The 15,166-nt window shown below is 39.5% G+C and overlaps 2 protein-coding genes across 2 annotated transcripts; both read right to left on the reverse strand.

Moving 5' to 3' along the window:
* Nucleotides 1–8,957: 8,957 nt before the first annotated feature.
* LOC142181559 (uncharacterized) lies at nt 8,958–9,702 on the reverse strand. Its single transcript, XM_075254475.1, has 2 exons — nt 9,381–9,702; nt 8,958–9,235 (listed from the first exon to the last, which is right to left on the reverse strand). The coding sequence occupies exons 1-2, from the start codon at nt 9,700–9,702 to the stop codon at nt 8,958–8,960; spliced, it is 600 nt and encodes a 199-aa protein (XP_075110576.1).
* Nucleotides 9,703–10,143: 441 nt separating this feature from the next.
* LOC142181560 (uncharacterized) lies at nt 10,144–14,953 on the reverse strand. The gene is made up of 3 exons (XM_075254476.1): nt 11,865–14,953; nt 11,049–11,328; nt 10,144–10,701 (listed from the first exon to the last, which is right to left on the reverse strand). Exons 1-3 carry the CDS (start codon nt 14,951–14,953, stop codon nt 10,144–10,146), a joined length of 3,927 nt encoding a protein of 1,308 aa, XP_075110577.1.
* Between the last annotated feature and the right edge of the window lie 213 nt (nt 14,954–15,166).

Here is a 15,166-nt window from a genome sequence, read left to right on the forward strand (position 1 = left end):
ATTAGGGTTTTAAACCCTAAACTGAATTTTCCATTCAGCCAGCATTAGGGTTTTAAACCCTAAACTAAGCTTTTCCATGCAATCAGCATTAGGGTTTTAAACCCTAAACTGAATTTTTTCCTTTAGTCAGCATTAGGGTTTTAAACCCTAAACTGAACTTTTTTCCATTCAGCCAGCATTAGGGTTTTAAACCCTAAACTGAATTTTTCCTTTAGTCAGCATTAGGGTTTTAAACCCTAAACTGAACTTTTTCCATTCAGCCAGCATTAGGGTTTTAAACCCTAAACTGAGCTTTTCCATGCAATCAGCATTAGGGTTTTAAACCCTAAACTGAATTTTTCCTTTAGTCAGCATTAGGGTTTTAAGCCCTAAACTGAACTTTTTCCATTCAGTCAGCATTAGGGTTTTAAACCCTAAACTGAGTTTTTCCATGCAATCAGCATTAGGGTTTTAAACCCTAAACTGATTTTTTTTTCTTTCAGCCAGCATTAGGGTTTTAAACCCTAAACTGAGCTTTTCCATGCAGTCAGCATTAGGGTTTTAAACCCTAAACTGAACTTTTCCCATTCAGCCAGCATTAGGGTTTTAAACCCTAAACTGAGCTTTTCCATGCAATCAGCATTAGGGTTTTAAACCCTAAACTGAATTTTTCCTTTAGTCAGCATTAGGGTTTTAAACCCTAAACTGAACTTTTCCATTCAGCCAGCATTAGGGTTTTAAACCCTAAACTGAGCTTTTCCATGCAATCAACATTAGGGTTTTAAACCCTAAACTGAATTTTCCCTTTGGTCAGCATTAGGGTTTTAAACCCTAAACTGAATTTTCCTTTAGTCAGCATTAGGGTTTTAAACCCTAAACTGAATTTTTCCTTTGGTCAGCATTAGGGTTTTAAACCCTAAACTGAATTTTCCTTTTAGTCAGCATTAGGGTTTTAAACCCTAAACTGAACTTTTCCTTTCAGACAACATTAGGGTTTTAAACCCTATACTGAGCTTTTCCATGCAATCAGCATTAGGGTTTTAAACCCTAAACTGAATTTTCCTTTTAGTCAGCATTAGGGTTTTAAACCCTAAACTGAAATTTTCTTTTCAGCCAGCATTAGGGTTTTAAACCCTAAACTGAATTTTTCCTTTTAGTCAGCATTAGGGTTTTAAACCCTAAACTGAACTTTTTCCTTTCAGTCAGTCTTAGTGTTTTAAAACCCTAAACTGAACCTTTTTCCTTCAGTCAGCATTAGGGTTTTAAACCCTGAACTGAACTTTTCCTCTTAATCAGCATTATGGTTTTAAAACCCTAAGCTGAACTTCTCCCCAGTTGGTCGGTATTAGAGTTTCAACTCTAAAACTGAACTTCTCCCCAGCTAGTCGGTATTAGGGTTCCAACCCTGAACTGAGCATTTTTATCTTCCTTAATCAATTTTATGAACTTCCTAGCGAATAATTCACGAAATTTTCCTAGTGAAACTGGGGCAGAAAATTTCGTTCGTCTGTTTGTTTTCTCCCGCAGGTCTAACCTCGAGCCACACGGATCGAAACGACCCACGAAATGAGTCTCAACCCAGAATCAAATGAGAAAAAGACAAAAATAAAAAAAAGAAGATGTCCCGAGATATCGGAGTAAATGGAAGGCGGATCGACTCCAACATTTGATTAAGATCCAGAACTCTGCCAGTCACGCCTCGCTCAGCATCCCAAAGAATAAGCAAGTACCTACAACTCGCAAGCATCAAGGTTCGGATCGAAGTCTACAAGCAAAATCAGCTAAGACCCAAGATCAAGTCGCAAAAGAATCATAGATAGGGATCTTGTAACTAGCAGTTGACATGCATATAAGTATTTAGTTCAGTTTCAATATTTCTTTGGTTGTAATAAGGCGGTCAGTAAAGCAATGATAACAACAGCAACAGCAGTAACAACAAGCATTACAGTCCCATGGTAGTCCCAGCTACCGGAACTTCCCGAACTACATTGACCTGATTCCTGTTTAGCCCAGGATATGTAGGAAATCTTTGAAGCAAAGATTCGGCCAGATCTTTCAAAACATGCTTCACACGGAGTAGTCCATAGGCAAAAATCGCTCATATCCGCTCACTTTATCTTTGCACGAAAACCCTTCGTGTTTCCGAACAAAGAGGGGCAGCCGTGAGCACGTGATTTTTGTTTTACGCAACAACCGCTCCAAAAGAAACAAATAATAGCAATTGGTCTTGCTGTACATTTGTTGGATTTTTACGTGGCATTTTTGTTGTTAGTTATTTGTGATTTTCCCACGATTGTTTTATTCAAACAAAAAAAAACAAAAAAAATATATATGTCGTAAAATATATAATAAAATGTGTGCATCCTTCATTGTATTTTGCCATTAAGTGTTTAGTATAATTAAATGTCAATGCAAGTGATAATTGTTATTTTTGAGTATTAATTAATATTGGATGATTTTATTTTTTATTTTTTAGGAATTTTATTTTTAAGTTATAAAAAAAGGGAAATATTGGATTTGGGCCAATAATTTCAAATGAAATTAGGCCCAAAACCAATAAAACAACCCAGTCCCACCAGGCCCTCTGCAAGACGCCTAAACGACGTCGTACATGCGCCATCTCTGTGAGCCGTTGATGGATTCAAAGGAACGGCCCAGATCTGGCCAATCCTTTACTTAAACGACGTCGTATGAGGCCTTTTAATCACAGCCGTTAATCCATTCCTCATCCTACGGCCAAGATCACTTCCCCATAACCCATGATGAACCCGACCCATTTCCACCCGGACCAACCCAAACCCCGTTTAGATGAAACGACACCGTCTCTTCTAAGCCTTCAGATCCAAGCCGTTGATCTTGATTGATCCAACGGCTGAGATCAACCCACCCATTCCATATATAAGCCTCCTACCATACCCTGCCCCCTATCCAAGACCCCAGCCTTCGTCCTCATCCCCTTCCCCTCCAAACCCTAGCCGCCCCTGTATTCTTCACCATGAAAGCCGGCGGCATAAACGCCGGTGACCTCCGCCTAAACACCATAGAACCCCCTCACCGCCCTGAACATTGATCTGTTGGCCGTTTAGTTCGAATCCCTTCCAACCTTCTCGAATCTTCATTTGAAGATTCGAGTCGGAACCCGATTTACACCAATCGACCTCAACTTCACACCAGACAGTCCCTAGACCCCCCTCGTGACCAAACCATGCTTGGTTTGGTCCGAATTTAACCAGGGAAGCACGAATCCCAGATCTGATTTTTTGAACCCTAGGTTTCCTCGTGCCTGTTCTGTATCTATTTAAGCCAAAGAGATTAAGGTCTAATGGACCTTAATCGAAGTGTTTCTCATCTGAGAAACACTTCGATTAAAGTCCGTTCAGCCTTAAGAAAGGCCTGTTCGAATCCAACCTGAGGCTCTTTGATTTTTTCGGGATTTAAGGTGAGTTTTGTTTTGTTTTCTTTTCTTTATTCCATGTGCTGATTAAAGGTCTGTTCATGTTTTGTTTTAATTCGTGTTTTTGAATTTTACCAACTGTGTCCTGTCCACCTTGCCTGAACCTCTGTGTTTGATTAAGTCTTTCTCCTACTTGTTACTGATAATGTGTATATGTGTATGTGCTGTGCGAACAATTGAACTTCAAACTTTGACTGATCAACTGATTCCTCGAGTACAACTTTGTTTAGTCAGTACAATTCAAATCATGTGTTCGATACTGTTAAATGTCTGATTTTTGACTACGATTGTACATGTTATGATTAGTATAGTCAAGTCGACATATGTCGTTAATTAGTTTCGATTGTCCGAACAATAACCAATTGACCTGCTTCTGTTAAGCATTGTTTGAATCAATTAGGAACTAAGTTTAGTTACTTATAATTGTCAATTTGATTTCAGAAATCTAAGTTGTAGTATGTAATTGTAATCTGAATTGATGGCATGTGCACTTGTGCACAACATGTGCATAAAGGCCCTTTTTGAATTAAAATAGTTTGACAGCATATGCTGTCAGACTACATTCTGCTGCCCATACTCTACTTTAGTTTCAGAAATAATAAACATTACTCAAAAGTGAGTCTGCCAGGGAATATCATGGGGGTTTGTTTTTATTTAATTGTTAAGTGGAAACTGAAAAGAAGGCAGCACATGGGAGGGTGTTCTGATGGTCTAAATAGGCTGTTAAAGGGTTGATTTGAGGCTTATAAAAGGAGGACTTCCATCAGTTTAGAGGGGGATTTTTTTTGATATACACACACACAGTCAGACATTGATAAGAACAGAGTGAATTGAGAGGGAACACTTTTAGGAGAGTGAAGTTCTGAAAAACAGAAAACTGGAAAAGAACTTTGTTTGATAACTCAGACAGACAAAACTAGAAATTGCATTCTTCTCTGTTGTCTTGATTTCACTGGTCTTGACCTGTTTGTTCAATACTGATTTCTTCTAAATCCAATTGAGTCTGCTGGTTGTCTGTTGGTTTACTCTGGAACTTGGTCTAGTTGGGTTCTTGATTCTACTTGCTTCGCTTGTTGTTGTTGCTGCTATTCTGCTTTCTGCTGCTGCTGACCCTTTTGCTTCCACTTCTTCTTTGCATTTCAGTATTCAGGTACACATTTCGAGTCCCATGTTGGTGTTAACTGTAACAGTTCGAAAGCATGAAATGAAAGGAGTTTGAAGAAGTTTAAATGTCTGTTTGTAATGCTCATGGTATATTGATTTCTTTTGTATAAATTGATTAGTGTGTAATTCAATAGCAAAAAAAATTAGTTAGTCAATACTTAACTGAGTTTTAGCCTCTTGCATCTTAGTTTATAGTTGTTTGTTGGTATGAGGTGAGTAATGGTACAGTACGTAGAATGTACGGATAATTGACATAGCGACTGACCGGATTCCTGTTTAGCTATAATGATATGCATAGGATAGAATACTTCCACCTTACACAATGATGTTCTGTTTTATTTTAGTTTCTTTTATCAGGACCCGCTAGGCAGTATATAGGAGCACGTTCGAATCCCCATTAGTAATAATGCCTAGTGGTTAATTCCCTTAATCTAGCCTAAATGAGTCTAGTTTAAATTTAATTCAAGAAATGTTTCGGATGTAAGCATAGCATTTTGTCAGCTCGTATGTAATTTCTTTGTCAAATTAGAACATTTCGCATAAAGTATGACATTTTTTTTACTTTATAAATAATTAATCAGAAATTGATAAGAATTAGGCCAAAGCATATACTTGAATTAACATGTATCTTTCTTCTTCTATTTTAGACTGAACATAATAAAAATGTAGTCACTGTAGGTTTATCCTTTTAAATAAAAGTGAGACGAGCCTCGACAAACAAAAATGCACAAGCTGCGGGGCCCTCTAAATGTTTATATTAAAATACTTAGAATTCGGGACAGGCCGTTTAGCGAATTTTACGGCCTTCCCAAAATAACAATGCGCTAGTTGCTTTAGGCGCACCTTTAATAATTTAACCTTCTTAAACACGGGTGCACATTGATGTGACCCAAATCCGAATCTCAACGGAGTCGAAATGTGTTTAACAATTACGGGTGCATTGATTGCGACGTGGTTCGAGATACATTTTCACGACATTGCAATTCTATAAAATAAATGATAATAAAAGCGGTTTAAACTTAATAAAAGCACGTAAGTCACAACATGTATTTAAATCAGGTAATTAGCCATTATAATAATTTAAGCGACCGTGCTAGAACCACGGGATTCGAGGGTGCCTAACACCTTCCCTCGGGTCAACAGAATTCCTTACTTAGAATTTCTGGTTCGCAGACTTCATTTGGAAAAGTCGAAAATTTCCTCGATTCGGGATTCAAGATAAACCGGTGACTTGGGACACCAAAAGCCAAACCTTTCCCAAGTGGCGACTCTGAATTAAATAAATAATCCCATTTCGAATATTGTCACTTAAATTGGAAAAACTCCCCTCGCGCATTCTTACCCTTCGGGGCGGGGCGCGCAAAAAGGAGGTGTGACACTAATAATTGTACTTTATTTTAAACATCTTGAGTCTAGAAAAAAAATATATAACAAATATTTTGGATAAATATATTTAGTAAATTATTAAGAATTAGGAAGCATAGAGAAATAGATTAGGAAACGAAGGGCCAAAATTGGTTGTCAACAACTGCCCCTCTTTGATCGTGGACGATGAAAGAGTCTTCGGGCAAAGATATTGACTTAATGGACAATTTTTTCCCGACTTGTTAGTATGGATCAGAGTGTTGAAAGGATTATAAAAAAAGAAATTTGGAAAGCTTATGAAATGAAAAGAAATTTTAAAGAGTTATGGTCGAACTCTGATTTCTGAATCGCCCACATACCTCGGGTTTTAGGAGGATCAGGTCGTATATAGTTCTAGACTGATGTTGCCATAGAGTAGGACCTAACGATTGATGTTGATCCTAAAATGTTGCCCCGGTGTCAAATTATGGAGACAAAGGGTGTTAAACACTGGGAGTCATGATTGAAAGAAAATGTTTCGAAAATAAAGATTTTTGATTAAGATTTTGGTAATCAAGCAGATTGGAATCCGAAAGTAGATCTTTGACTTTGCTGGCGAGTCTGATTTTCTTTCCAACAAACTGCCACAGTTCACTGCTTAGATAGAGTTTCACGTTGTGCTATATAACCTGCTAAGCTCAATAGACTAGGTAAAATTGTTTAATAAGCGAGATATAAAAAATTATAAAATTCAACGATGAATTAGAAAATGAAGCATTCAACCGCATGATGATAAAAATGAGGCATTTAAGCCAATGATTGATGAAAATGAGGCATTTAAACCAAATGATGATGCATTTTAGGTGAATTTGAAAGCATTTGCTTTGTGCGTTTGCAAGCAATGATATAGTACTTTTGAAAGCATTTGTGCAGTGCATTTGCGGTGCCTTTGAAAGCAATGGTGCAGTGCATTTGAAAGCATTTATGTTATGCATTTGAAAGAAATGGTGCAATGTATTTGAAAGCATTTGTGCAGTGCATTTGAAAGCAGCGGTGCAGTGCATTTGTGGTGCATTTGAAAGAAATGGTGCGGTGCATTTGAAAACATTTATGTTGTGCATTTTGCAAGCAATGGTGCAATGTATTTAAAGCATTGGTGCAGTGCATCTGAAAGCAGTGGTGGAGTACATTTGTGCTGCATTTGAAAGCAATGGTGCGGTGTATTTGGAAGTCAATGTGCAATATATTTAAAGCCATGTACGATGCAGTTTGCATTCAAATGTTAGTGGATGAAGAGTAATGACCGTTAGTGTAAAATAAAATCTTGTAATCTCAGGGTCATCATCGTTCCATAGGTGTAGTTTTCTATAAAATAATATAAAGAAATTCAAACCGCTTGACCAATGGTCTTGGTAATTATACTCGTTATTGATTTTTTTTTTGCTTCCGCTATCTATCTATCTTGAAAATCTGCATTCAAAGAAAAATTGTGAGGTTTGGGGGGAGGTTGATTTGTGTTGACTTTGATGCTCTGGCCTTTAATAATACTGTGCTTCCAACTTTGTTTGGAATTGCACCCTCCGCCCAATACAGAATCTTGGCAAACGAATAGTTAAGAGATTTTGATGAAAAATAAATTTTAATAAATAAAACATGCATAAATATACGATTTTATAAAAATAAAATTGTTGTCGAACTCTGCATTGTGACATGCTTTGTGAAACAAAGTGAGCGTCCTCATCTGAATTCCTGTATTCATCTTGTTTGACCATATTTTGTCGATGATTGATGCCTCCTCATGATGATGCTTTCAAAAACTGCCCCAGTTTCCAACTTGGGGGGAACAATGAATTTTATACTGAATCCACATGGCTACCTACGTATCCCTTCTTAAACGGGAATCAGGTCAAACGTAGTTCATTTACATTTGAGAAGCATTTCATAAAAAAGAAAGGCGTTGCTAGATATGCCTCTAGATGTAGTATCTCTTGACTACATCTGCGTTGATGGGCTTGGGCCACACTTCTCCATCCATTTCTGCTAGAATCAGTGCTCCTCCAGTCAATACTCGATGCACCATGTACGAACCTTGCCAATTTGGTGCAAACTTTCCTTTAGCTTCATTTTGGTGTGAGAATATGCGCTTCAAAACCAGTTGCCCCGGTTTGAACTAATGTGGTTTCACTTTCTTGTTGAAGGCTCTGGCCATCCTGTTTTGATAGAGTTGACCATGACAATCTGCATTCATTCTCTTTTCGTCAATAAGCATTAGTTGTTCGTACCGATTCTTCACCCATTCTGCATTGCTCAGCTCGGCTTCCTGGATGACCCTCAAAGATGGTATTGCAACTTCTGCTGGTAATACGACTTCAGTTCTACAGACCAGAATATAAAGCGTTGCCCCAGTTGATGTTCTGACTGTAGTGTGATATCCAAGGAGAGCAAATGACAGCTTCTCATGCCAATGCCTGTAATTATCAATCATCTTCCGTAATATCTTCTTTATGTTCTTGTTGGCTGCTTCAACGGATCCATTCATCTGAGGTCGGTAGGGAGTGGAATTTCAGTGAGTCATCTTGAACTTATCACATATTTCTTGCATCAAGTCACTATTGAGATTGACTCCATTATCGGTAATGATTGACTCAGGAATTCCAAATCGGCAAACGATGTTGTTGCGGACAAAATCTGCTACCACCTTATTTGTAACTGACTTGTAAAAAGAGGCTTCTACCCACTTTGTAAAGTAATTAATAGCTACCAAGATAAATCTATGCCCATTAGAGGCGGCCGGCTCAATAAGGCCAGTGACATCCATGCCCCAAGCTGCAAACGGCCAAGGAGAACTCGTCACATTGAGTTCATTTGGTGGGACTCGAATCAAATCACCGTGGATCTGATACTGATGACATTTTTGTACAAAACAAATGCAATCTGTTTCCATGGTCATCCAAAAGTAACCTGCTCGTAGAATTTTCTTTGCCAAAGTAAACCCATTCGTGTGAGGCCCACATATTCATGCATGTATCTCTTCAATCAGCTTGGTTGCTTCCCTTGCATCTACACACCGCAACAGTCCTAAATCTGGGGTCCTCCTATATAGGATTTTACCATTTAGGAAAAAGTGATTTGCCAATCTCCTAAGCGTTCTCTTCTGGGTACTGGTTGCTCCTTTAGGGTAATCCCTTGTTTTGAGATACCTACTAATGTCATAATACCATGGTTCTCTGTCTGGATCTTCATCCACATGGAAACAGTAAGCTGGTTCATCCTGCACATTCACCTTGATGGGGTCTATGCAGTTCAGTTGCTAAAGAATCTGCGAACTCATTTTGAACTCTTGGAACATGCTTGAAGTCCACATTGATAAACTTCTTACACAAATCCTTTACACAATGTAAGTACGGTAGGATTTTTGTGTTCTTTGTATTACACTCACCTTGTACTTGATGAATTAGCAAGTATGAATCACCTATAACTAATAACTCTTGGATGTTTATATCAACGGCCATTCTAAGCCCAAGTATACAAGCCTCATATTCCGCCATGTTGTTGGTGCATGGAAATCGAAGTTTCTCTGAGATTGGATAATGTTGTCCAGATTCTGAAACTAGTACTGCTCCAATTCCGACTCTTTTGAAGTTTGCGGCTCCATCAAAGTACATTCTCCAACCAGAATATGCTTCTAAAAGGTCTTCTCCGGCGAACAATACTTCTTCATCTGGGAAGTACATCCTAAGTGGCTTGTATTCTTCATCCATAGGATTTTCTGCGAGGTGGTCAGCTAAAGCTTGTCCTTTGATGGCATTCTGAGTAACGTACACGATGTCAAACTCACTTAGCAAAATCTGCCACTTTGCCAGCTTCCCTGTAGGCATAGGTTTCTGAAAGATATACTTGAGTGGGTCCATTCTGGAAATGAGATAAGTGGTGTATGCTGACAAGTAATGCCTCAACTTTTGTGCAACCCAAGTAAAGGCACAATATGTGTGTTCCAACAAAGTATATCTTGCTTCATATGGTGTGAACTTCTTGCTCAAGTAGTATATAGCTTGCTCCTTCCTCCCAATTTCATCATGTTGCCCCAAAACACATCCAAATGCATTATCTGATACAGACATGTATAACAACAACGACCTTCTAGGTTCCGGAGGTACCAGCACCGGTGGGTTAGATAAATATTCCTTGATCATATCAAAAGCTCATTGACATTCCTCTGTCCATTTGGTAGTGGCATGTTTCCTCAGTATCTTGAATATCGGCTCACAAATCACTATTGATTGGGCTATGAAACGACTGATGTAGTTGAGGAGACCAAGGAAGCTCATCACGTCCTTCCGATTCTTTGGAGGTGGCAGGTCTTGGATAGCCTTTATCTTTGAAGGATCCAACTCTACGCCCCTTCTACTGATAATGAAACCTAATAATTTTCTAGCTGGAACTCCGAATGCACACTTTGCGGGATTCAACTTCAAATTGTATCGCCGCAACCTATCAAAGAACTTCTTCAGGTCTACCAAGTGATCTGAACTCTTCCGTGACTTGATGATGACATCATCCATATAGACCTCAATCTCTTTATGGATCAAGTCATGAAAAATAGTTGTCATAGCTCTCATGTATATAACACCTGCATTCTTGAGTCCAAAAGGCATCACCCGATAACAATACAACCCCCAAGGTGTGATAAACGCTATCTTCTCAACATCATCATCATCCATCAAAATCTGGTGGTAACCGGCAAAGCAATCAACGAATGACTGCAACTCATGCTTTGCACAATTATCATGAGTATGTGAATATTTGGAAGTGGGAAAACATCCTTTGGACTAGCCTTGTTGAGATCCCGATAATCCATACATATTCTGATCCTCCCATCCTTCTTTGGTACTGGTACTATATTGGCCAACCAGGTGGGGTACTTCATGACTCAGACGACATTTGCCTTAAATTGCTTGGAGACTTCTTCTTTGATCTTCAAACTTAAGTCCGTTTTGAATTTTCTTGTTTTTTGCTATATCGGGGGACAAGATGGATTCGTTGGCAACTTATGGGAAACAATATTAGTGCTTAAACCAGGCATGTCGTCATACGACTAAGCGAACACATCGACGTATTCTCTCAGAAGATCCACATATTTCTCTTTTTTTGAAGGTGTCAAATGGACATTAATTCTTGTTTCTTTTATAGACTTTGAATTCCCCAAATTTATAAGCTCTGTTTCGTCCGAATTTGGTTTTGACTTGTTCTCAAACTGCTCAAGTTCTTTAGTTAATTCCGCAGGCGGCACATCTTCTTCATATTCTTCAAGATCTTGCTTGTTATTTTGTTCACTTATTTCATTGCATGTCACATTCACGGTGTCAGCATCTTTATTAATTTGTTTGCTGAAAAATAAAATAAAAAAGAAAGAAAATTAATAAAGATAAAAAAAATTTAAATGTAAAACGAAAAAGCATATTCAGATTTTGCATTTAAGCTTCCAAAAGATTGAGGCAAACAACATAAAAATCATTGACACGATTCAAGCCTCAATTTTGAATCATGTTGCTTAAAAAGTACTAATACAATCCATCTACCAAGACTCCCGGCGAACCGGGGACAGGGTACAAGTCCAATTGTTCAAAACATCTCCAGGTGCGGCATCCCAAATAGTTGGCGTCTCAGAGCAATCTTTCAGAATCATATTGCAATCGGCAATGAATAGGTCCCTGATTCCTTCAACGAGGTCGTCTTCAGCATCTTCATCTAGCTCATGAATAGTAACTGTCTTGGGAAATGACTGGCCCAGCAGCGGGATAGGACAATGTCACTTTTCTTTTTGAGGCGAGCCTCCGAAACTTCTTTTGGAGTGGGTTCGTATCCTAGGTCAAAAGTGTTGTTCTGCCCCGGTAACTGAATTGGCTCCACTATTCCATGCAACCTTGCTCCAAGTCCTCGACCAAGATCGAAACCATTCTTCAACATTTCTGATGCCACTATCACGAACACACTTGGCAACTTTATCTCTTTACCTCGAGTAATAGTCACAATTTCTTCAATGTGGAAAGTGGCTCCATCCAGCCTCTCCACACTTTCAATGATAGGGATTGAATTCCTGAGGTAAATGAGATTGTTTGCTTCTCCATGAATCACAACTTCCTGGTGATTCCACACAAACTTCACGTTCTGGTGCAAAGTGGAAGGGACTGCACCAGCCATGTGAATCCACGACCTTCCCAACAACAAATTATAAGTAGCAGATATGTCTAACACTTGAAATTCAATGACAAACTCTACAGGCCCAATTTGTAATGCTAAGTCAATTTCACCAATAGCGCTCCTTTGCGCTCCATCAAAAGCTCTAATATTCACACGACTTTCACGAACTTTTCCAATGGCAGTTCCCAAAGCTTTGAGGTTACTGATAGGACACATATTGAGTGCAGAACAAATATCGATCAAAACCCTAGAAACACACTTATCCCTGCACTTGACAGTGAGATGCAATGCTTTGTTGTGACTTAGACCTTCAGGGGGCAATTCATCCTCGTGAAAAGAAATCTTGTGGGCTTTTAGAATTTGGGCTACCATAGTTTCCAAATGTTCACTAGTTGTCTCGGCTAGAACATATGCTTCATTAAGTAATTTTACCAAAGCATTCCTGTGGCTATCGGAACTCATTAATAATGACATGAGGGAAATTTGAGCCGGCGTCTTCTTCAGTTGGTCTACAACAGAGTATCCGCTACATTGCATTTTTCTCCAAAACTCTTCTGCTTCAGCTTCTGTCACGGACTTCTTCTGGTTGTTATCCTTACTTGAAGCTTCTCGTGATGCTTCTTCAGGAACATAACACCAACCGGATCTCGTCATACCTGCAGCAACAACTTCTACAACTAATTTTACCTTTCCTTTGTTCCTTACATCAGACTGATAGTCCCAAGGAACTACTTTGGTTCTAAATGAGGGTGTATGAGCAACTAGTGCCATGATCTTGGGTTTCGGAGGGAGTACTTCTACCTCAATTGGTGCTCGCACTTGCACTGTGATGACAGGAGCAATGAAGGTAGATGACACAGCCTTTTTCTCGTCTTCAATTGGTACAATTGTTCCTTCCAAATTCCAATCTTCATCGGTAGATATCATGTTAATACCAGTATCATCGTGATTTGGAAGAGGGTTGTTGTTCACATTCAGGGGAGCTCCCTTAAGCTGAATGGTTCCTGCTTTGATCAACTCTTCAATCTTATATTTGAGAGTAAGGCAATTTTTTGTGTCATGTCTAGTCACACTAGAGTGATATGCACAATGCTTGGTCCCATCATACCATTCTGGGAGAGGGTTAGGAACTCTTCCTGGGACTGGTTGGAGTACTCTTGCGGCTTTCAACCTTTCATACAACTGGGCTAAAGGTTCAGCTAGGGGAGTATAGGTTTTGGCTAGTTTTCTTTCAAAGCTCGGGCGAGGTCTAGGTGCATTTGGACGATTTTGTGATTGGTAGCGGGGTTGAGATGGATATGTGGGTTGGTAATATGATGGATTCAGGTGTGTGGGTGCTCGGGGTGGATAATAGTTTGGTTGGGCATTATAAACAGGATAGGGAATGGGCGAAGGCTGGTAATAAGGTTGAGGAGTTTGGGTGTATGGGCTATAGTATGAAGGCTGGGGTAACGGGTTTTGGTCGGTTAATATTTGGTTGGGCCTGCGGTCTTGGATGGTCATAACGGCGGATACTTCTTTCTCCTTCTTCTTACTTGCTCCTCCAATAGTTCCTGATTGGATTGCCTTACTCATTGCTTGTAGTGCTGCCAAGTTTGTAATCTTTCTAGATTTGAGACCTTCCTCTATAACGTCTCTCATCCTAACAACTTCCGAGAATTTCTGCCCTAGCATGCTTATCAATCTCTCATAGTATGTTGCATCCGTTTGAGATCGAATAAAGTTAGTTGTCATCTCATCCTCTCCCATCGGGGGTTGGACTCTTGCTGCTTCTGCCCTCCATATCATGGCATACTCTCTAAAGGATTCTGTTGTTTTCTTCTTCAACGTCATCAAATAGAATCTATCTGGGTTGGTCTCTGTGTTAAATCTGAATCTGTCCATGAATTCTTGTGCCATAACTCTCCAGTTGCGCCATTTCTTTGGGTCTTGACTTGTGTACCAATCAAGGGCTTCCCTTGTAAGACTCCTTATAAAAAGTTTCATCATGATAGCTTCATCCTTTTCCACTCCAACTAACTTATCACAATACAACCTCAAATGAGCTCGTGGATTTCCTTTTCTATCAAACATGTCAAATTTTGGTACTTTATATCCTGCGAGTAAATCGACATCGGGATGGACACATAGATCCTCATATTCCAAACCTTCCATACTCCTAATGGTTTTCAGACTTTTGAATGCTTCCTTTAACTCACGGATCTCCTTCGCCATATACTCGTCGGCTTTGTCTCTTACTTCTTTTTCTGCTTCCTGATACTGATACATTTCAGGGTGAAGTTGGTGAGGCATAGGGGTAGTAAAAGGTTGTGCTTCCACTGCATATACCGACGGCACATGCTGCATGTTAGGAATAGCAACGTGTGCCATCGGTAGGTGTTGGGTTACATGGTGGTTTTGAGTGAGCGGGGTGCTTTGGGCAAGTAGTGGTTGGGAAACATATGATGTGTTGAAAGTCGATGGGTTGGCTTGTTGCGGGTTAGCATGTGCATTAGTGGATGTTGGCTTGTAGTTGTGAAGAGGAGGGTTTGGTGGAAGGTGTTCCGGGATAGGTGAGTCAAAAGATGGGAAAGATGGGGGGATATGTGCGTTTGTCCTTTCTTCAGGAAGTGGTGTGTTGAGGCTGATAGAAAGATTGGTAAGGTTCCGAAGCCTTTCAATTTCACCTTGCAGGTTAGCCACTTGTTGCGACAGCTGGGCGATGTGCTCATCACGAAGGGTAACCTCCCGTCCTTCCGAAGCCTCAGGTTCGTCTCTTTGAATGGTGACAAGTCCCAAGCCTGTCATATTAGATGTGTTTGAACTAGTCATGTTGGTAGATGCTCGTGCCTTGGATCTCGTGAAGTATGGGTGTTCAGCCAGTTCACAGTCAACACAAATCAACCTTGGGGAGTAATAAAATAGAAAACCTTTAAAAAGGAAATAAAAGAAAATGTTAGTAAGTGGTGATTAGATATAAAAGCAAGTATATCACATAACAAACAAATCACGTAATAATACAAACAAGTCAAGCAATGTTAAGCG

The sequence above is a fragment of the Nicotiana tabacum genome, chromosome 6 (genome assembly GCF_000715075.1).
Source record: "Nicotiana tabacum cultivar K326 chromosome 6, ASM71507v2, whole genome shotgun sequence".
Taxonomy (NCBI): Eukaryota; Viridiplantae; Streptophyta; class Magnoliopsida; order Solanales; family Solanaceae; genus Nicotiana; species Nicotiana tabacum.

Bases quoted from the DNA above. Each gene is read 5' to 3' on its own strand.
- LOC142181559 (XM_075254475.1), bottom strand. From the start codon at position 9,702: ATGGATGAAGAATACAAGCCACTTAGGATGTACTTCCCAGATGAAGAA. The intron at 9,236-9,380 runs GTGAGTGTAATA...TGAACTGCATAG, and splicing joins GCTAATTCATCAAGTACAAG to ACCCCATCAAGGTGAATGTG.
- LOC142181560 (XM_075254476.1), bottom strand. From the start codon at position 14,953: ATGACTAGTTCAAACACATCTAATATGACAGGCTTGGGACTTGTCACC. The intron at 11,329-11,864 runs GTTGCATGGAAT...TTTATTTTTCAG, and splicing joins GGTCGAGGACTTGGAGCAAG to CAAACAAATTAATAAAGATG. The intron at 10,702-11,048 runs GTGTTCGCTTAG...CATGAGTTGCAG, and splicing joins TTCTGAGAGAATACGTCGAT to TCATTCGTTGATTGCTTTGC.